General features: G+C 41.1%; 1 protein-coding gene across 20 annotated transcripts in view; it reads left to right on the top strand.

Annotated features, from left to right (window-relative positions):
- The window catches only part of LOC142931676 (calcium/calmodulin-dependent protein kinase type II subunit gamma), a 55,669-nt gene extending 33,880 nt beyond the window's left edge, over nt 1–21,789 (top strand). Inside the window, exons 10-23 of one of the 20 annotated variants that reach the window (XM_076075704.1) lie at nt 491–613; nt 1,541–1,624; nt 1,714–1,756; nt 2,563–2,622; nt 4,824–4,864; nt 8,152–8,232; nt 10,397–10,441; nt 12,516–12,561; nt 14,229–14,333; nt 14,697–14,828; nt 15,954–16,029; nt 16,271–16,365; nt 16,555–16,806; nt 17,774–21,789. In XM_076075704.1, coding sequence (XP_075931819.1) covers nt 491–613; nt 1,541–1,624; nt 1,714–1,756; nt 2,563–2,622; nt 4,824–4,864; nt 8,152–8,232; nt 10,397–10,441; nt 12,516–12,561; nt 14,229–14,333; nt 14,697–14,828; nt 15,954–16,029; nt 16,271–16,365; nt 16,555–16,787 — 1,164 coding nt within the window. In that variant the 3' untranslated portion in view covers nt 16,788–16,806; nt 17,774–21,789. Of the gene's footprint in view, nt 1–490; nt 614–1,540; nt 1,625–1,713; nt 1,757–2,562; nt 2,623–4,823; nt 4,865–8,151; nt 8,233–10,396; nt 10,442–12,515; nt 12,571–14,228; nt 14,334–14,696; nt 14,829–15,953; nt 16,030–16,270; nt 16,366–16,554; nt 16,807–17,773 lie in introns of all 20 variants that reach the window. The other 19 variants (XM_076075703.1, XM_076075707.1, XM_076075710.1 and 16 more) reach the window with 19 other exon arrangements.
- Nucleotides 21,790–22,221: the final 432 nt, after the last annotated feature.

The raw sequence follows: 22,221 nt of genomic DNA, 5'->3' as shown, positions 1-22,221 counted from the left end.
GATAACAAACCTCTGTTAACAGGTCTTCTGCTATTATTTGCGCTTCACTAAATGCATACAACGAGGAAAGACAGACGCACCTTGCAAACACTCAGTCACACAGTATTTTCCTAAATATACTCTTTTTTTCAGATCAACATATAAAGGGCAATGTGAGAAAAGTGCGTTTCAATTTCTATTTCTTTTAATCCACATAATGACAGAGCCTACTCTGGTCTAAATACCAAAATAAGGTCCAGTCTCCAGATGTCCTGTTGATACATGCTCCTCCTCTCTGCTTTACTTCCTGGTGTTTTAGCACATTTTACAGATGCAGGGCTCCTGAGGCTCTGCAAACTGTCACATTTCTTATGAATTAAAAAAGAAAATACATATCTATGTGTTTGCATATGCATGCGTGTTAGGCCAGAAGGATTAAATGTTCAATGAAAGCATAAGAACAGGGATACACGCTCTTAACACTTGTTCCTCTTTGATCTCTCTCTTTCAGTTTCCTTCTCCAGAGTGGGACACAGTGACCCCCGAGGCCAAGAATCTGATCAATCAGATGTTAACGATTAACCCTGCCAAAAGGATCACTGCCGACCAGGCCATCAAGCATCCCTGGGTCTGCGTAAGTCACACTCGTCCTCTTCAAAATAAATATTTTCCAGCATGTCAAAAAACACTGCTGCAGATGTTCCTAGCTCAAAGAGTTACATTGTGAAACATGTTGAGCATTTCATTTTTGGCATTGCTTCATAAAACAAAAGCGCCATCACATCTAATAGGCTCGTGTTAAAATCACGGACTGCTAAACATATTATGTCGTCGAGCAGAATTAGTAGTTTTAAGTTGAGTGAAACTCATTTTAAGCCCTCGGGTCATTTATCTCACACTACATGTAAGAGCTTTAGACAACATTTGGATGAAAGTGAAACGTAATACCATGACCACAGAAATATGTGGTTCAGATTGGCTGACAGGCGTCCATTAAACTCAACAAACAAATAAAGAAAAATAAGAGAAGTATAGTGGGAGAGGCTGCTGGCTCTGATTGTACTCTCTCACACACATTTTATTACTCAAAATAGAGAAGTGGGTATCTCCAGAATATAGTAAAACTCCTATAAATGTATTTTACGACCAATACTTTTTATTCTGTCAACTTTTTTTTGTTTTTGATATATGTGGTTTGCTTTTGAGCCTTGACTGCTGAGTGAGAATAAAAGCATACACAGGAGCAAACTAGAGCTGTAGTGAATTCAAAACGCTTCATTGTTGCGGTGCCATAGTTGTCGAATTCATCTGAAATGTGATTAGAAGTTTCCTAGCCAAAGTAGATGATCTTGGTATAGACAAAAAATATAGAGTAGTGGGAGGCGTCCTAGTATAGAAAAGAATTGACTTGGCTAAAGAAACAGGATGCACAACTTTGCGCTCTTTTATAGGACCCCTTGTCACATCGATTATAAAGGAGTGAAATCAGTGTGTTCTCATCTATATTGACACGGTGACACATTGAAGTTAATCTATAATGTTCTCTCTCTTCTACATACAGCAACGCTCCACTGTGGCCTCCATGATGCACCGCCAAGAGACTGTGGAGTGTCTGCGCAAGTTCAACGCCAGACGAAAACTTAAAGTGAGTGTGGACACACACACACACACACACACACACACACACACGTCCACCTTACACAAATCCTTACACAAATTTTTGTGTCCCTCTAGGGAGCTATCCTCACAACAATGCTGGTGTCCAGGAACTTTTCAGGTGAGCTTTGGAAGTGGTGCTAGTCAAAATCAACAATCTTCATGTGCCGACAGACTTCAGGTCCTGATGCTGTTCATGACTCATATTTGAATGAAGCCGTACAAACAAGCGCCGTGATTTAGAGAAACTGAGCAGTTTTGTCACAGAAAACAAAACTGTTTTGTCATTATATTTAATAATAATAGTGATGTATGAGCTTTATAGGTAATCACTTATTCCTGATCTGAGATCTCATTGAGGCCAAATACGTGTCGCTGTTCTTCTACTGTTCCCTAAATAGCATATTTTTATTCTTGTTCACTTTTGCTCGTTGGCTCTGTCTGCGGTTTTGATTTTGCACTTCAGGGATTTGGCTCGGATTTCCTCCTTGTTAGCAGTTTGGTGATTGAAACACAGTTCACTTTTGATCGAACACCCAATTTGTAGGCTAGACGATGGCCTTCAAGCTAATGCTTTAATGCTACTGGCCCTGTGTTTATATGCGTTCATGTAAGTAAAGCAGCTCCTGTGGATCACAGCCAACTACTTTCTACTGGTCAAGATTGATCTTAACTGAAGAAAGCATGCGAGCCAGACCTCTAAAATGCTTTATACATAACTGCAGGCATGTTAACCAATGAGTGTCAAAGGAGATAAGAGAAGTATGCTCGTATGATCCAAACACTTTCTGGAAACCCCTGTTTTGTCATTCTTCTGTAAAAGTTAATCAAACTTTGGGAAATCCAGAAAATAAAAAAGGCTGTCAGGCTTTAGTGAGCCTCTCGTCCCACCTGTGCCTCCACATTGAATCCCTCTCTGTCCAATAGTGGGACGGCAGCATACCAGCCCTGCCGCTACCACCAGCACGGCCGCAATGACACAGGAAGGTACGTCTGCTTGAGGGGGCGTTGGTGTCAGGCACTGCCAACTTTGTACTCGGGCTTTTGGGATGTGGCCTGGGCTGCTTGAACCCCTCCACCTGCTGCCTGCTGCCTGCACACTGATGAACCACTTCTGAATGGTCGTCATTGCACTGGGGCATCTTAACACACACACACACACACACAAACATGTAAATGGAAACAACAAGCAAAGCTCAGCTCTTAACCTCGCAGTACTGCTGCGTGTCTTGATGCTTTAATGAACGGAGTTCCTCTCATGGACTGGCTATTTAATTTCCTGTGTGGGAATCAACAGCCATTTAACTGACACCCAGCATGACCCTCTGACATCCCTCCAACTACCGCAGCTGCCACCCAGCGAAGCTCGGTTTACACGTCTCTGCATTAACACAACTTGTGGATGCTGCATATCTTTTCGTGTGCAGCATAAACATTTTAACCTTTTTTATATTACAAATACAAAAAAACAGACCCGCCAGCCTTCAACCGTTTGTATCCACAGTACCCGGCTGATGCCCAGTCGATGCCTGCCTGTGCTCGCTGCAACCTTCCCTCCGCATGGCTCAGGCACTAACAGCCAGCCAAGCATGTTTATGAGCGTATAGCACAGAATGCCAACCTGCATGGGAAGCTGTATGAACAGAATGCACAGTGTCCTTTGTTATCTATTCTTCTTTGTCTCCTCTCCCTGCCTGCTCTGTTTTATTTGTGTGAAATACACTGCCAAAGAAAATTGACATTATTACCTCTTTGAAATGTGAAGACTGAATGAAATTTTTCCCATTAGTTAGATGGCACAACCACGTCCCATTGACCGATACTGTGCGCCGCTATTCATCGGCGTCGTCCCGCTCTACTGAGGCAGGCTTTCACCGTCGTACAGACTAGTTTGAATGAAGCATACTGAACCCTTTATAGGTGATTGTCAGTCACGTGACAGGGCGAGCTGCTTGCTTAAAGGCCGCTCATTCAGGAATTAAGGTTTGATCGACAAGTGGATGCTGCTCCGATAAGTTGTTAACAACGGATTTATCTTGAGACTTGATTACAATTGTTAAATTTCTTTTTTTACTGAGCTACATACAGCGTAAAATTGAAGAACTTGGTTTTGAATTTTTGAGAGGAACTCAGTTTGATAACTGTTGGGAATGCAGAGAAAGACTCTGAAGTGGATGCTGCATGTTTTTAAGCCACTGTCATCGCATGAACCCACCAACTCTGTGAAAAGGATCTAAAGAATGCCATTCAACACACAGTGAGAGCCTGACGGGCGTTTGTGCCAGTTGTCCTCTTCAGTTTTGTTTTCCGTTCAGATGTTAAGATGCAGGTATTAAACACATCACTGTTTTCTTGCCTTCTTCATTGCCCTCCTTCCTCCTTTATAAATGGAAGGTAAGGGAGGATCATTGGAACATGTCTAACACAAAAATGAGTGTTTGTACAATAATTTGTGTGTGCTTATTTTGAATCTGTTTGTGTGCATGCTTGTGGGCATTTTATTCAGTTGTGTGTTGGTGTCATAAATATGTAATAATATGTATAACTGTGTGGTCAGACGTTCAGTTGCATGCACATGCTATAATGTGGTCGTGTAGGCTAACATGGACTGGTTACATTACAGTGGGCGGTGTTTGACCTGCAGAGTATACGTCAACAGTTTGAATATTTGTCGACTTTCTTTTTCTAACTGCCTCTTTTCACAAAGTCGTTCAGTTGACGGGTGTTAGCTGTAACACACTAAAATGAATTAATTGATTTCAGGGAGATAGAAGCACCTCATGGCTTCAGCAAGTAACTAAGTCACTTATTTAATTCATTCATTAGTTAATTCATTCATCCATTCATATTTGTTCCCTTGAGACCTTCAGGAGGAAGGAGGCTTGTCTAACACTGAACCAGGATCAGTTTATCCCTTATTTGTAGTACTGCTTATGTTGTACTTTATGGAACCGTGCTGACATTCATGTTGGTGTTTACTGTTCAAACTGCTAACAGTAACACATTTCTTTAATCATAATTGGCCTGAGTTTGCCCAGTGGTGCAGGAACAATATGTGGAAATCGTGTGGAAACGTTTGTTGGCCCGTTATTTTGTCCTGCTGACTGAGTGATCTCAACCACTGTGCTGTTTGTTGGACTCCTACTTCTCAGACTGTGTCCTTACTGTCTCGTCTCTCTTTCTTTCAGCATGCAAAACCTTACTAAACAAAAAGTCGGACGGTGTGAAGGTAAGTTTCCTGACCCGTGAGGGTTTTATTGACTTTACTGCTTCTGTCTCTCTCTCTTTCTGTCTTCTGCTGTCTCTCTTTTTGTCTGTCACCCTAACAACTCTCTAATAACATGTATCTTTGATATTATGAGCATGTGGAAAAGCATTATGTTCTTTTAGTTGGATTACCTTTGTGCTCTGGTGCTCCATTGTTTAAGATGTTTGTGTTTTTAGGGAAAAGGATTGATAAGAATAAAGGTGGGGCTCAGGTAATACAGATCTGATATTAAAGTGAAAGTAAGCGACATAAAAAGACCGATAAGCTTTTAAAATGCTGTTTGTTTTCTACCGCCAGGTTTTCTGTGATTCACAGCGATTCGAGCAACCATCATGTCGTGGTGCTCACTTTGTTTTAACCGACGGTCGGCGTCAATGCATGCAGTGAAGCGCCATGATCAACAAGGGCCAAAATAAAATCCCCAGTACATACAGTAACTTAAACAATAACTAAACCCCCAAAATATTCTACAAATAAACTGCACGTTCAATGATTTAAATCCTTTAGGTCTCATTTAAATACTAACTTCCTCTATTGTTTTTGCAGCTAATTCTTTTTTCTTTTTGTTCCTGCTGAAGCCCTCTTAGTATCCCTTTCTCTCATCTTTGGTCCTGTGTAAGCTTGTGCAGCTGTTTTGTTTTTCTCTCTTTCTGGGATCAATCTGGCAGCTTCACTTTTTTAATATTTTGACGAGTTCCTTGTTTCCCGATGACCCCTTATTCTTTTCCTCCTCCTCTCCATTGCTGTCTGTCAGAAAAGGAAGTCCAGCTCGAGTGTTTGTTTGATGGTGAGATCGGCTCTGTCGTTTTCGTTCATTCTTTGTCTCTCTTCGTCTTTCCGAGGCTTTATTCCCCCCTTCGGTACTCCCTCTCTGTTTCATCTGCTTCTTCTTTTCTCCTTTTGGGCAGAGATGTATGAGGCTTTTGGTCTTGTTCGATTTCTGTTGGATTTCCTAACTCCATCCAACATCCCTGCATCCCCTTCTGCCATAAGCGCCACCAAAACCATTGCAGCTCCTGACAAATACCACACACACACACACACACACTCGCACCACTCACCGCATTCCAGTTTTCTTCTTCTGATGTCTGAGATCAAGCGTTTTGGCTTACTTACCAACATCCCTGACCATCACAGGACTGAGCGACATTTTAATCACTGTAAACATCGATATACAATCATTTTCCCTTTTTTCAATTATTGTATATTCATTGTACCCCCATTATTTTTCATTGAGAACTTTTTTTTTTTTTCTCCCGCTACCTGTAAATAGAACGTCTGTCTTAGTCCCCTGCAGATAGTCAACACCTTAATTACTGACAGTTCAGGACTGATGTACAGATTAACTGGTGTAGACAAAATAACAACATAAAATACATTGGAATTTAAGATCGTTTTTAAAAGAATATAACTTTTCACACAAAAGCAGAAGTATGTATGTGTGTCGGTGGATAAGAAGAAGTATGTGTCCTTTTCTTAGTCAATAAATACTATAAAAGAGCAGAACAAGCTTGCATGTCAAATCCTGAACCGGTTATCTCTAACCCTGTAACAAAATATCAAGGCCATAGAAAATGAACAAAGTCTTAGTAGTTGCTTCATAATGCTGATGTTCACTGCATATTTGTACTTCTTGAAGGAACCGTAGTTTGCCACGTCGGCCTCAGTGTTGCACATTAGATTTTCTGTTAGAAGATGTTCCTAGTTGGCCAAGATACTTCTTAAAGTCACACAGGGGTATTCCCTCGTCTGAGAGTGTTGGATAAACAGCTGAGAAACCTCCCAGGGCTTTGCTCTTAACCTTTCATTTACCATTCGTCCACCTCTTAACTTTCCTGTTGCACTGATTAGCATTCAAGAAGCTCTTCTTCCTCCTTCCCCTGCAGTTAGCCTGAGGATGAAGGGAGAGTCCAGCTCAAACCGTGTTTTCTTGTTCACCTCACACATCCCATTTGTAATCCGTAGCTACAATCTACACCTCTGTTGTGCAGCTCAACCGCTATCCTGGCTTGCAGGTTCCAACAACACAAGACAAAAATAATTGTTTGAGTGAGCAAGAAATATAATAATACAGGCGTACTCCCGGATGTAGTATTGCACTCCAAAAACACTAGATCACTATGACAAAAATAACATCAACAACAACCATTTTCACAGGCGTTCAGAATAATACGAAACATTAAACTGACCTAAAATCAGTGGAGTTCCGCTTTAAAACATAAACCATTTTTTGCAATTTTTGTTGAACTCATTTTTTAGTTTAATTAAAACACACGTTGCATATACCCTGGCTCAGCAACGTGTACCACTGCACGTGCAGAGAGGAATGTTCATTCAGTAAAACAGAAACAGACTGAAGGTGAACTTAGCAGTTGTAGTCGTGCTAAAGTAGTTTTGTTTGCTTTAATATTATCCTCAAACTAAATTTAGCACGAGCCAAGAGTGGGAAATAACAACAGAGAAAAACCTGTCGTCAAGGCCTTTCACTGCATGCACAGACCTGAACTGGTAACCATTATTACAAACTTATTGTCTGACTCGGTTACGCATATTTTGGCTGTGCTTCTGCCAGAAATGGTTCACAGATTTCTGGTTCAAACTTGTGATTTTTTTTTTTTTGATTTAAAAAAAAATCCCAGCAGATGTTGATTCACCTATTTGTGAAAGTGCTGGGAAAATCCTTAAAATCCAAATTTGAAGATATGTTCACTGTTTTAAAAAAATGCATGTGCTGACTAACTGTTCTGTATTTTTACTTTTGTTTTAATGTTGTCAAATGTCTGCAAAAGTTGTAGACAGTAAATGCCGGAACACAGCAGGACGCTGGACTCAAAGAGTCCTTCAATCTCTCAATACACAGCTTTATAATAGAAATATAACAAGTCAGTACACGCACATAGTGGTTTAAGCAGGACACTAATCTGTTTCTACTAGTTCCTGGTGATCAAAAGAAGATATTATTTTGAAGCTACATGCACAAAAGGCTTAGGAGAATACAGCAACAACTGCCCTTTTTAAAGTGCACAAGGCAGCAGGGTTCAGATGATTGATGCAGATCTCCAAATAAACCCGTTTAGCATTGAACCCCACTCCCACATTGTGCCGTTTTTTAAATTCTACACACACAATATGTGCATTTTATATTGGCCGTGAAATGGCTCTATTCGTTGTCGAGCTGAGATTCCCATAGTCCGGTTTATGGTTCAGGAGCAGTGGGAGTCATTCTGTGTTGTGTTTCTTTGCCCCAGTCGCAGGGAAACAACAGTAAAAACAGTGTAGTAAGCAGCAGCAGCACCAAAGACAGCAGCATGTCATCTTCAGCACCAATGGTACCTCATCTCTATTTGCTTTCTCTCGCATTGCTTTTTTTTTTACGGCATCATTTCATTGTTTACATCTTTTCAATGTTTAGTTCAGTCTCCTCCTCATCTTTTTGTGTCACACCCCATGTGAAGGGAAATCTTTTCTTCTACTTTGTCCCCTCTCTCGTGCCTCATCCTCTGCCTCTTTGCTTCTGTTTTGAACACAAACTGTGGTGTTGGACGTGGATTTGATGACTTTAAAATTGAACGACTGGTTTGTGCCTTGGAGTGTCTCTCCCGGCTTGTGTTTTACCCAGACCTCCCGTGGACACACCCATATATATATATATATATATATATATATATATATATATATATATATATATTTGACAGGTAGACGAATGACTTTCATTTTGCAGAACAACAGCAGGCCCTTCAATCATGTTCTGCTCAGCCGTTTCCTGGTGACTCATTGTTGATGGTTTGCCTTTTAAGAAGAACAGTTTATGTCAATTATTTGGAAAGCCGAGCTCAAGAAAGATTGAACCTCTACTACATCAAAGGACATTTGTTTTTTTGATATGTGAATCGTGAATGACGAGGACTTCTGGGTAAAACAGGAGCTGGAGAGGACGGGTAACAGAGAGACGTCATAATTGTGTGAGGATGCAGCCCCTGTGTTCATAATGGGATTCAGCCATACTGTACAACATTCAATAAAGCTTGAACAATGCTTTCCCCAGGTTTCAAACATGGTAATGTAACAACGTAATCAAAGCCAAACCTCATTTCAGTGCATCAGTAAAGTCTACTGTTACTGTTTTAGTAACTGGCCACTAAATTAAACACTGAGGGAAGGCATTGAGCACTAAGTTAAGGATTGGTTAATCCCCCATAATTCCATATGTCATCGAAGGGGCTGGATCTTCTGAAGTTGTAGTTCCTGGATGTTTGGTCCAGTGTTGATTGTATATCAGGAGACGGACGGACGGACAGACTGACCAGACCCAGTACACTGTGGGTTTGTTTTCCAAACAAGGAAAGCGGTACTTGGAGCTCTTGAACTTGCTTTGTGCAGAATGTTTCTGTGGCAGGGTCACGGTTGAGGATGAGGAGTGGATACACACAAACACACAGGCTGCCATGCTAAATGCAGCATTCATGCCATGTGGAATGGGAGGCTGTGATGGGGAAACATTCATATCGTCATCACTAGGAAGTGTTCGTGGCATCAGACTACTCAGGATGGTGGTTGCTGGTGTTGATATTAACACGTGTAATGTACGCACTGAGCTCAGAAAAACAGCCCTATTTCCAGCTTTGTGACGACGCACTTCTTAGCTAATTCAAGAGGCTTTTTGAAAAGTGTGTTGAGTTTTAGAATTCGGACATTTTTCTCACCGCATAAAGGAAACTCTTCAAAACCAGCACATCTGGAGATATATAAGTACAGGAATATTTACCTCTGAAGTAAAGTCGTATAAAATGGAAATGCTCAAGTATAGTACAAGTACCTTCATTCTGTACTTAAGTACAGAACTTGAGTAAATGTACTTGGTTACATTCCACCACTGAATATATCATTCTTGTGGTGCTCTATGAAGTATGAAGGTTTGTTTAGCAAAGCACAAGTAATACAGTACTTGCTCCCCTAAATCATTAATGCATCAGTTTTTGTTTGCTTTTCAAATACTTCTGTAATTATTTTGCGCCACGTTGTATACATCAGAGCTTCCCAGTTGTAACGTCCACTTGGATATTGAAGCAAACATTTCAAACTATAGAACAACTTCCAGGTGACATGAACGCAGCATAACATCTGCACACACACATGCACATCCAGTCACTCACAGACACCCTCCTCCTCAGTCGCGGCCCAATCTGGTGAATCTGTGTTTAGCTGTTCCAAGTCTTAATGTTTTCCTGCATTTTGGAGACTCTTAACTTCTCCTGTAGGCCACATTGCTAAAGACAGACTGACACCTTGACATCTACAGTGATATATTAAATCCACATAAATGCTCCTCGGCCTCTGTACTGTTGCTTCTGTGCTTTGTTGTTTTGGTGTGTGCACATGCATCTGTTTTATATGTTTGTTGTCACTGAGTTCGTTGGTGTTCCCTGGTGCCCCCTTACACCCCCCCACTCTATCGCCTCCCTGCATGGTAAAGTGTCTCCTACCTCCCCCCAGGAAGCCCAGACAACTGTCGTACACAACCCAGCTGACGGCACCAAGGTAAGCCTTCCTTCTCCCACCACTAGCCACTGGCAGCTAACACTCGCAAGTAACTCGTGGAGGATTTTCTCTAAATATACTCCATACATCGCTGTCAACTGTAACTATGTTGACTGTGCATTTCATTGTGCACCTTATGTGAGCTGGCCTCTGTCAGTGTGTTTCATTACGTGTCTTCCTGTTTACCAGGAGTGATTTCACAGGAGGGTCAAATCCTGTGAACTCCCCAAATCTGGGAGCAGATCAGTGGAGCTCTTGCTTGGAGTGAGGGTAGCTCGCGCTTTAATCAATGTGAGGGTGCACTTTCATGGAGCCACTGGAATACATGTAGAGTTTCAGTGTTTTATTATGATTTGATTAAAAAAAGTATACTGTTCTGCTTATCCAGGATTTAAATGAATTGGGATAACAAAAAGTGAAATTAATAATGAAAAAAATAATATTGCAAATCCATTAAGTCCAACTGGTCAATACTAACAAATTCCAACTCCGTTGGTTAAATGTTGTTCTTACATATCGACACCTGATTTCGACTGGTTGGACTGTGTAGTGTGTACAAGATTATGGACAACTGATTGCAATAACGTAAACACAAAATCAAAATGTAACATTTATTCAATTCAATTTTCTACAATATGCATACAGCCCAATATCCCAAATTCCAAATTTGCCTGAGAGGGCATTGTAGTATGTCCAACATACTCCTCGGACCCTCACGTCGTATATAAGGATGAACTTGCCTGTAAAACAATCCTATAACAGGGAGTTACCAACCAACTAGTTGGTCTGGTCTGGCTTAATCAACAGATAAAATTGGGTATCATCTGCATAACAATGAATGTTTATGGAGTGTTTTCTGATAATATTCCCTAAAGGAAGCATATATAAGGTGAATAGAAGTGGTCCAAGCACAGAACCTTGTGGGACGAACTCTGGTGTGCATGCACAAACTGGGATCGATCTGATGAATAGGATTTAAACAAGCTTAATGCGCTTCCTTTAATGCCAATTAGATTTTCCAGTCTCAGTATTAGGATGTGATGGTCAGTGGTGTCAAATGCAGCACTATGATCTCACAAGATGAGTACAGAGAGAAGTCCTTTCCCAGATCATTTGTAATTCTCACCAGTGCTGTTCCTGTGCTTTGATGAACTCTAAATCCTGACTGGAAATCTTCCAATAAACTATTGTTCTTGTTAAACTCGCACAAATAAACTTTTTACTAAAACATTGTTTAGTATTTCTCAATTATCAGTAACTTCAACAATAACAAGCTCCAGTTATACAAAAACAAAAAATGCAAAAAAGTTTATTCTTAGATGAAATACATTCTCCCCCACCCTAAGTCATTAACTTAGTTACTCGAAGACTGTTTTAATACATATGTGGCCTTTGCTGTGTGATGAAGCACCACTGCTACACCACACAGTAGTTATGAAGCGTAAGGAAAAACTTGAGCCTAAAGAGCCAAATATTATTTATCAAAATGAAACAATGTAAGCACTAAAAATAAGCATGCAGGTGAGGCACCTCGACTGTAAAACACTTTGGGAAACCCTGAAAGATTGCAAAGAATGCAAACTGACAAGTATATCTTCAGAAACTCTGACCTCTTACTAAAACGGGAACCCTCCACCATGCTGCTTGTGCTGTTGAAAAATACTAGTATCACTAGAGATTCAAATGCCAGTGCTGTTCCACAATTGTCTTTACATTCACACCTTTATCACAAAGACTTGCTTCCTCTCTGGGAGCAGTTACACACCAACTTGCACTCACAAACTCCTTCCTGTCACAATTAGTCACACGATTACAGATTGCCCACACACTTTGCTGCTCTTCTATGTGTGGCTCTCTGCGCTTCCCCTCGCTGCTGTCCCGGCTGGTTTGTGCTCCTGGGAGGGGGTTGTCCATCTGTCCGTCAGGTTGTCTTTGTGTCCGTATGGGCAAAGTGTCCAATGCTTCCCAACCCCGTCTCACGTTCTCATTAAAAAAAACGATTTGTCTTGCTGTTTCTCTTTCCCCCCCTTCATCCATCTTTCTCTCTTTCTCCCCTAACCTCTGTGTCTCACAGGGCTCCACAGAGAGTTGCAATAACACAGAAGAGGAGGAGATGAAAGGTAGGAAAGGTACTTATCCAACTTTCACCTACTCTGCATGTCTCTCTTTGTTCACTGTATATTTTGTCACTGTGTTGATAAAGAAAGATTACAATATATTTCTTCGCTTCGTATTCGAGGTGCTGCATGGCTACTGGGTAGAGGTTTAGGGCGACTGTCAACTCAGCCTTAAGCCTCAAGGTATCGGAGGCTTGGAGATCCAGTAAGATTAGTGGTTGAAATACGACAGGCGCCTTCGAGCATCGCAGTAAAGACGAATTTGACGTGAAGAGTTTGATGTAAATACGTATGAGGGCCGATAACGGTGTTGCATAAACTTTCGCTGTTGTCTCCATTTACACGCTGTTGAATTGCTCCAGAGCCAAACGGCAAAACCTCTTTGCCTCATTTCCATTGTTGGTGTGCATGAGTGCATGCATGCCAGCATCACACGCCACTTAAGCCTTTAATTAGTCGTCTCAGCTCGGGGATGACCCTTTTAATGTTTGCAGGTGAATGAAGTAGGACAGAGCTACCGCCAGGAAAACGTTAATCCAGTTACTTAAGGCAGCTTTCTGTGGGTTTACCAGTCCTTGATCTCATGGTGGCTAATCACTGACATGTAATCAAGAGGCTGTTCTCCTGAAGTTGAGCGCACTCATTCATACAACTTCCTTTAGATGCATGGATTGCATGCTAAGTGAATGTAGCATCATTTATCTTGTCTACTCTGAAGTACAAACTCAAACGGTGCGAGGATGCATCAACTCCTCCATGTAGAAAATCAGAGTGAGGGAAAGTTCTCCAAGATGAAGCACAGAACGTCTTTTTGATACAAACAATTCTGCAGCTCACAAGTTTTCTGCAGCTTGTTGCATCGGCTGATCCTAAGTTTGGGTGTAAATTAGCACTTACTGCTGCGTTGTAATTGGTTAGTTTCACACTAAACTCCTCGCTCACTACCTCACTAGAGCTTCTTCAGTTATTCAGTTTGGATCACACGGGACCTGAGGGGGTTGCCTTGTCCAGTTTATTTGTTTCTTTCTGGTGTCTGAATCAACTGGTTTTGACAATTTCCGTCTGTGTGTGCAGTTGGTTTCTACCTCACTGCTCTGTATTGATGCGGCTTCTTAAGCGTGTTCTGATGAGTAAATCTATTCCCAAACCTTCTCTCTGCTTTTCTTTTTTTCACGTAGATTAAAACGGAATACTTTTGGATTGTGCTCGGACGAAGCGAGTCATTTAAAGACTCGTCGAGCTGTGGGAACGTGTGATTAGGGCTCCTGCAATTATTTGTATTATTCATTAATCTGCTGATCATTTTCTCAATCGTTTGTGTATAAAATATCAGAATAAAATGCCTGTTATAGTTTTCCACAGCCCTCGGAGATGTATTTAAATATCTTGTTGTATTTGATCAACAGTCCAAAACACAAAGATACCAAAAGTTTACTTTCATTAATGACAGAATAACAGCAAATCTTCATATTTGAAAGGCTAGTATTATCAAATGTTTGGCATTTTTGATTAATCAATTATCAAACTAGTATTTATTATCTTACAGATTAAACAATCGAGTGAATGACAAATAGGTTCACTTCTAAAGAGTGAGAACGATAAGATAGTAAGCTCACTGCCAGTGTGCATCTGTTTGTATTTGTGTGTCTGTCTTCTGATGGGGGGGGCAGTGGCTGCCTGTGAGTCTACTGGTTCAGACAGTGCAGTGGTAAGCCAGTGCAGCACCACTGAGGAACAGACCCAGACCCTGTCTCCTCGCTGCCCACCACCTACCTGTAAGTCAGCAGCAGTTTACCTGACTCACCTGTCAGCTCTTCTCTCTGTGTCCTGACCTTAACCAACAACAAATCTACCCTGCAAGCAAAACAAACTCCCTTCTCCTCCACTCTGTCCACCAACGTACTGCACTAATTCCCCTCTGTCCTCCTGTGCTGCCATCTACTGGCACCCAGGCCTGCCTACAAGCTACTGTTCAGTCTCTACACTCAGTGTCTGGAGGCTAATTTCCTACAATAACTGCTTCGTCTACTTTGTGCAGAATAAACCATTTTATAAGCCATGCATATAGTTATATACATGGCGTCTCAGCTTTGCTAAATATAACTTTATTTTACTGGGATGACTGTGCCTGCCTGCAGCTGGTCCCCTGCAGGAGGCTGCAAGCAGCCCCAGTGTCCCTCAGACCAGTCCAGCTCAGAGCTCCTGTCTCGGTCCTGAACCAGAGTCCGCTCTGGCGCCCCCCGCAGGCGTCAGCCGCAACCTGCAGCAGAGTAAGTGCCAGGCAGGTTGTGCAGTGCTTGTGCACAGACTCCCCAAGTAGTGTTCATACCGTCTGTTCTAACTTTCTGTGCCACCTGATGGCACAAAGTTTGAGGATTTATGAACACAGAGGTACATGCAGGTGTGGAGGGTTTGTCAGCCGTCTTTTCTGGCTCCGCAGCTGCATGTTCAGTGTGTGTGTGTGCATGCAGTTTGTGCATTTCTGGTGTGATGTTGTGCTAATGAATTTATGCCAAATTCTCAGAATTTCTGCTGTATTTGAGTAATTATTGGCCCGCTCCCAAAGAATTAGAGGTGTGTGTGTGTGTGTGTGTGTGTGTGTGTGTGTGTGTGTGTGTGTGTGTGTGTGTGTGTGTGTGTGTGTGTGTGTGTGTGTGTGTGTGTGTGTGTGTGTGTGTGTGTGTGTGTGTGTGTGTGTGTGTGTGTGTGTGTGTGTGTGTGTGTGTGTGCGTGCGTGCGTGTGTGTGTGTGAACAGTTATCTTTTATTTCTTTTTATTTTAATGGTCTTCATTTCAAGCTGTGATATCTTGAAAATTATCTCGGAAAAAAATGCATTGAGTGATCAGGTTAGTACATGGTGATTCTGTTTAATAATAGTAATAATTATTAAAATCCAAGCATGACGACTATTGATGGACATTGACAAACCTCACTCTCATTATTGGGGGCAATGCAACTCAATTGGGGGCAATGCAACTCAAGGTTGCCTCAAGGTTGTGTCCAAATGTCGGCGATGGTTTTACAGAAAACACGACTGTTTGTTAACTAAGACAACTAATGTGAAGAAAAACATCTTTTGTTTGTTTCTGGGTGAAACCATTAAAGGGTTAAGTTCAGGTTTCAGTGTTACAAATTCCCTTGATGTTGTGTTTAATATGAATAGTGGACATCGTGGTGTGTTTTGTACAGGGTGACTTCAAATGTCACTGTCATTGTTACCAGAGGCAGAGCAGAGCCCATGTGATGAACTCATTTCAAATGTCAGAGGTTTCAAGGAAGTTCAGGCAGAGCACGCGGAGCGGGATCTCTATGTTCAACCTCCGAATGATTTCTGACGGTCTCAAACCTCTTCTGCTTGTCTTCGCCCTCCTCCTCTCCGTCTCTCTATTCTCAGCTCGTAAACAGGAGATAATAAAGATGACAGAGCAGTTGATTGAAGCCATCAACAATGGGGACTTCGATGCTTACACGTAAGTTTGCATATGCAATTCAAACAACACAACTCAGCATTGTTTGAGGCTGAGTTTTGTGCCTTTTTGAAGGCTCTTTGTCATTTCCAACACAACAAAAACTCTTAATTGATTCCCCTGTGAAATACATACATTAATGTACAATGCTTGTTTTGGGATGAACACACCTTGAAAGCTGTAAACTGTAATCTGTTCTGCAGGATCTTAATCTTAATTTATGGTTCTGTATCTCCTCTGACAGGAGGATCTGTGACCCTGGACTGACTTCCTTTGAGCCGGAGGCTCTTGGAAACCTGGTGGAGGGCATGGACTTTCACAAGTTCTACTTTGACAACTGTAAGTTGCTCAGTGTTGTTGTTTTTTATTTCTAAAATCTAAATTAAAACATAGAATTCGGGGGAGAATACAGATTAATGAGAGTGTTGCTGTGGAAAGGAAGAATTGACTAATTGTTGCATCTTTGACACCAGTTAGTCATCAGAAGTCCATTTACAACTGCTGAACTGCACTTTTCCATCCCCACAGTGCTGAGTAAAAACAGCAAGCCAGTGCACACCACCATCCTCAACCCCCACGTCCATCTGATCGGCGAGGATGCCGCCTGCATCGCTTACATCCGCCTGACGCAGTACATGGACGGCCAAGGCCGGCCGCGCTCCTGCCAGTCGGAGGAGACGCGCGTGTGGCACCGCCGCGATGCCAAATGGCTCAACGTGCACTTCCATTGCTCAGGAGCACCAGCTGCACCCCTGCAGTGAACTGTGAACCCAGGTCCAGGTAGGGTGACAACGCCTCCCTGTTATGACACTCTGCAGGGGGCAGTAAGAGTTTCATGCTGCATGTAAGGATTGTTGTAGACCAGGAGATTTGATGACTGGCTGCCAATTCAGGGAGCCACCATATGATTTTTTTTTATGTATTTTTCCGACACACTATAACATTACTTTATTCGACACACTATAACATTACTTTATTCGACACACTATAACATTACTTTATTCGACACACTATAACATTACTTTATTCGACATACTAGACTGTGACATTTTATGGCTTTTTTTTTTCGCTGTACTATAATCTGATTTTTCTTTTGTTTTAATTTTGAAATACTAAACTATGACTTATGACTTTCAACGTACTATACTAGACTTTTTAGGACATATTTTTATAAATTCTTTGCCAGACTCTACTATTTTATACTTTTTATCATGTAATATTTATCATATGACTTATCACATTTTTGTGATTTGTGGATCAGTGTATACTAACTTTTTCATATTTGTATGACATTTTAGGGCATACTATATTATGACTTTTTATTTGCATACTATGTTTGACTTTTTAGGACATTTTTGTGGAATACCATACTTTTCAATGACATTTTTAAGACATACTCTACTATGACTCTTAAGGCATTCTTAAGGCATACTGTACACCGACTTTAATTTACATTTTTAAGGCAAACTGACATTTTATTGCCATTCTCATCACATACTATTCTCTAACTATTTAATCATATTTCTTATGGCATACGATACTGTGCCTTTAAGTTACATTTATATAGCCTTCTATGGCCTTTTTATGCTGCTGTTAATTCTTTTATGTCATTTCTTAGCCTTTGAACAGCACAAACAAGATTCCAGTGACTATCTCAAAACCTCAACATGTAAATCCTAAAGCATCTGCATTTAGCTACACTTAGGGCAACATGTTCCCACTAACCTTTGCACTCTTCCTCCTCCAGCTTTGCCTGAACTCTAAAGCTGTTTGGAGCATTTATCTCCGTGGTCGGATTGGTGCCTGGATCCTGACCAGGAAGAAGCTGCTTGGAAAGTTGTAAAAACATAAAAGTGGGCGAAAACACACTTTATAAATTAAACAAAAAAAAAAATAAGAAGCCGATTTCAAAAGCTTGCCTGAAAGACCGATCACACAGACCAACACCAATCCAGTCCAACCCTAGCTATGTGATGTTGGGGCCCGGCGGACGTCAGCCCCTTCTTGCAGATGGTGCATGCTTCTGGTGGCGACAGAGGGGCGATGCTGTCCTTGGTCTTTGTCTCCCATGGCCTTTATTTCCCCGTCTGTTTTGTCTGCTATCAGGAAAAGTATTATAACTGTTCTATAAACAGAAAAAACACCTCACTTCACACACATAGTGAATAGAACGGGGGGCAGCAAGTATAATATTGGAAAAATGTGATTTGTGTTTTGTTTTGTAGAGAGCAGCAGAATGTCCGCTACTATAATTACTGTTTGTTTCACAGTTCACGGGTATATCTGGCTTGGGTTTATGGGGACTAGAGCGACTAATATCAACTTAATATCAGAATTCAACATCCATTTTAGGTGTCAAAGTTTTAATGGGGTTCTTGAAAAAGGATAAATCTTAATCAAAAAGGGGCGATTTAGTTTGATAGAATTGTGTATAAATAGGAGAAAGGGGGAAACGGGATCTATTTTCAGGGTGTAGGGAAGCCAGTTAAGCATGCGTGTTATTTTTTATTTATTTGTTTTGCCTTGAGGTCCCGGGATGTAAATACCAACACACACACACACACACACACACACTCAAGATCCCTACGCTCCAGCCTTTAGGGTTAAGCCTCTCTTGAGCTTTAGACACGTGTGTCCAGGCCAGCTCGCCCTGAAGTTGCAGAAGGCCTCCGTCTGTCTGCGCTGCAGTGACGGAGTTGAACACTGAGAGGCGCCATCCATCAAAGTCTAAAGCTCCGCTCATCTCTAAACTACCTAATCTGAAAGCATGGACGCACTCTCACGGCAACGTTGTACTTTTCTTTCATCCGTTTTTTGTGTACTTTTGACGTGTGTGAAGCTTGAAATATTTAAACTATCTACTGGCCTGTACTGTTTTTGCACAGACACTTAGGACTCGATGCTGTTGTGTTCGCTCTCCAGAGGAAGCGAAACCTTTCTGCAACTTCAGGTTACGCTCGCTCAAATTGTTTTCCCCCGTCCACCCTCCCTCTCCCCCTCTACTTCCATCATTCCTGCCTCTTATACTCTCCACGTGCTGCCCTTGGAGCCCTATTACTGTCCAAGTAGCAACTCGCCGTGTAATGATGATGTCACCCTTATGCCTGTCTCGTTCTAAATTGTGTTTCTTAAAATGTGTGTGTTGTCCGTTTTGGCTTGCTGTACTTCTGTGTGGAGTCCTGGAATTATCCAAAAAAAAAAAAAAGCATGTTAAAAAGGGAATGCAGCTGAAGGATTGAGACTAAAAAAGGGCATGATGGGAAGAGGGCTCTGCCGGCTGGAGGGCTGCGGGACCGTCGCTGATGGCAATCAATGGATTTGGTCCTTTTCGTCACCGTTTCTGTTGTAAATGTAATGGTTGTTGGTGTTTGGATGTTGATATTTTTATAGTTGTTTAAGCCGGAACTGTAAGAAAAATTTGGGCGACTGCCACAACCCTTTTTTACTGTCCCTATTTCCCCCCCTCACACACACACACACACGCACTGAATGCTGAAACCTTAAGACCAAACTACTTATTACACACCTGTGGCGACTTATATTGGAACTCACAACATCATTATAAGCACATGAGATTCTCCCTTTAAAGAGGACAAAACGTATCTCTGTGTCAATGGTTAAACTTCACAGCACTGTTTTTTCTCTGTGTCGTAGAAACGTTGTGAGTGTGTGTTTGTGTGCCACGCTGCTCCATAGTAACTCGTGCTCGTCACGACGATGCTCCAAAGCATCGCACACCTTTGGCTTTATACGTACACCGAGACAGTCGAGCAGATTTTTAAAAATATATAAATAAAACGTGAATCATATGTGAGACCCGTCCTTCTGCATCAACCGGCTGTGCTTCTTTCTGAGTGCTGTGTCACATCTGACATGCCATGAAAGCCCCCCACACACACACACACACACTTTTTGCACCATGATGACGATGCGTTGTAAAACCATTACTGAAACTGTTTTTATGGCTCTAAGTAGATCTGTTTGTGCTGTGGGCTCTGTTGCGTGTTGATGCCGCCGATCTGACGAGATGCTTTTCTTTGTGTATTTCCACACAGTCACGGGGATGTTTTAAATGGAAAAGTAAGACGCAGTTAAACCTAAAGACGGGAAACTGATCTGAGGGAACAACCAGCTGCATCGTCAGTTTGCCGAAGTATTTGGACAGTTGGATCAAGTTGAAAATTGTATTTTTGATCGATCAATATGAAGCCAGAATCGATCTTCACAGCAGACATTCTGACAAAAGAAAAGCCCAGTTGTAAAAAAATGACTAACTTTCTGGGATACTATGTTGTTGGTTACACGTGCACTTTTCTTGCCATGAATATAAATTCAGATTTTGACCAAAGAACAGGCAGTTGATGCAGTGAGCCCACTCACACTTTTTTTTTTATAGTTGTAGGAAAGTGTTTCCCAACCTTTTTGGCTTATGACCCCTTCAAATCAGGCAACAGCTGCTCATCACATATCAGAGGTGAGCAGGTATCATTTTAGAGGCCTGAAAAAAAACTACCACAAATTTCACAATGACATAAATATTTCTTCCTCGCCTGTTAAAGGTACCCTGTGGAGTTGTTGACCAATAGCAATAGATGGAGCAAAGTTCCTCAGTGTGGTGTAATTCATATTCCTGCCAAAGGTCACACTATTCTACTGATCTACAGACGGCGACAACACGCAAGGAAGCGATGTCATCAAAGGCAGTAGAAAAGACACTTTTCAGACTTGTAAGAAAATCGGGAAGGAAATCATTCAACATGTTTGTTTGACCTCAAAGATGAAGACAATGCAGAAGCATTGTTTGCAAGAAAACTCCACAGAGCACCTTTAATCACCTCAGATGTACCCCAGAGGGGGGACCACTGTTCCATTTTGTTACCTCCTAATTGTTAAATTGAATTACTGCAGGATTCCTAATTTTCTGATTTATATACATCAAATACTTCATAGTCTTTCCAGGTAAAAAAAAATAGTTTTATGCCACAATTATATGTCCATTTGCTCCTAAAAATAGAAAAGCATGGCCGGACGACAGAGTGACCTCCCTGCTTCAGCTAAAGTCTCAATGAGATCCATTGTAATGTAATAGATTATCTAACATGACAGGGTATTGACTTTTCAGTCTCACTAATGTAAATAGGAAACGTGACCAAAAATCAGCTCACCTTCACACACAGTAACGTCAGCTGTTCGCTGCTTCGACCTACAAGAGAACGATCGTTCACAGTAGATCAAGTAACGGGCCGTCTGTTGTCCTGCTTCATATACATTTTAATAACTCCATAGTTAAAATACTTTGGCAAATGTCTCATATATATATATATATATATATATATATATATTAGATGCAAACAGAACCTGACTGACCTGAGGGGAAGAAAACATCATTGGAATGTTGAAAAAAGGATCATTTAAATACCACAATCTTAAACATCACTATATATGCAGTTCTACAAATGGAGGAAATATGCATGTCTACTTTCTGGTAATTTTTCACTGTTTTCTTGATAAAGAAATGGAAATCTATGTTACTTGCATCCTCGAGGTTATGAAATGGCTCCGTCTGAGAAATCGAAATCAAGTGATGTTATCTCACAGTAAAATGCATCAATGATTAGAAAAGAGCCTTAGCTTGTATGTAAGTACGTTTATTGCATCGTAGCCTTATACTAAAGGGGCTGCGCGTGTGTATACTCTGAGTTTCATTTGGATGCTGGATTTTTTTGCATGATCATACAGTTAATAAACATACATTAAAAACGATCAGGTGTTTGTTTGGATGGTTGTTCTTCATAGCTTTAAAATGAAAGAGTATTTAATAAATATAGCATTTCAACACTGGTGTCCGTTTCTCTCATGTTGCAGCTTAGAAATGTCCTTGTGTGGTGAATGCAGTTATTAAAGTATAATTATTTACAGCCGTTTTAAATGAAGCATAAAGACAATATACTTATATTACATATTTAGATATTTAAATGCTATATATCATGAGATGTGTAATATTGTATCTGTTTAAATAATTAAGAGCAAACGGTAAGGTTTTATTTTAAATGTGAGAATGTACAAGACCGGAATATCTTTTAGTGCATTCAACGTACATTCAGCATAGACTGGTTATATGTGATATTTGGAAATTGAATATTTGTCATAATATATTGATTTCTATCATTTGGCATAGCTTGAGTGAGAACATAC

The sequence above is a fragment of the Anarhichas minor genome, unplaced genomic scaffold (genome assembly GCF_050575085.1).
Source record: "Anarhichas minor isolate MPS153535 unplaced genomic scaffold, ASM5057508v1 ptg000054l, whole genome shotgun sequence".
NCBI lineage: Eukaryota > Metazoa > Chordata > Actinopteri > Perciformes > Anarhichadidae > Anarhichas > Anarhichas minor.
The sequence above is the reverse complement of the archived record's forward strand: the minus strand, read 5'-3'. Positions and strand labels throughout refer to the sequence as shown.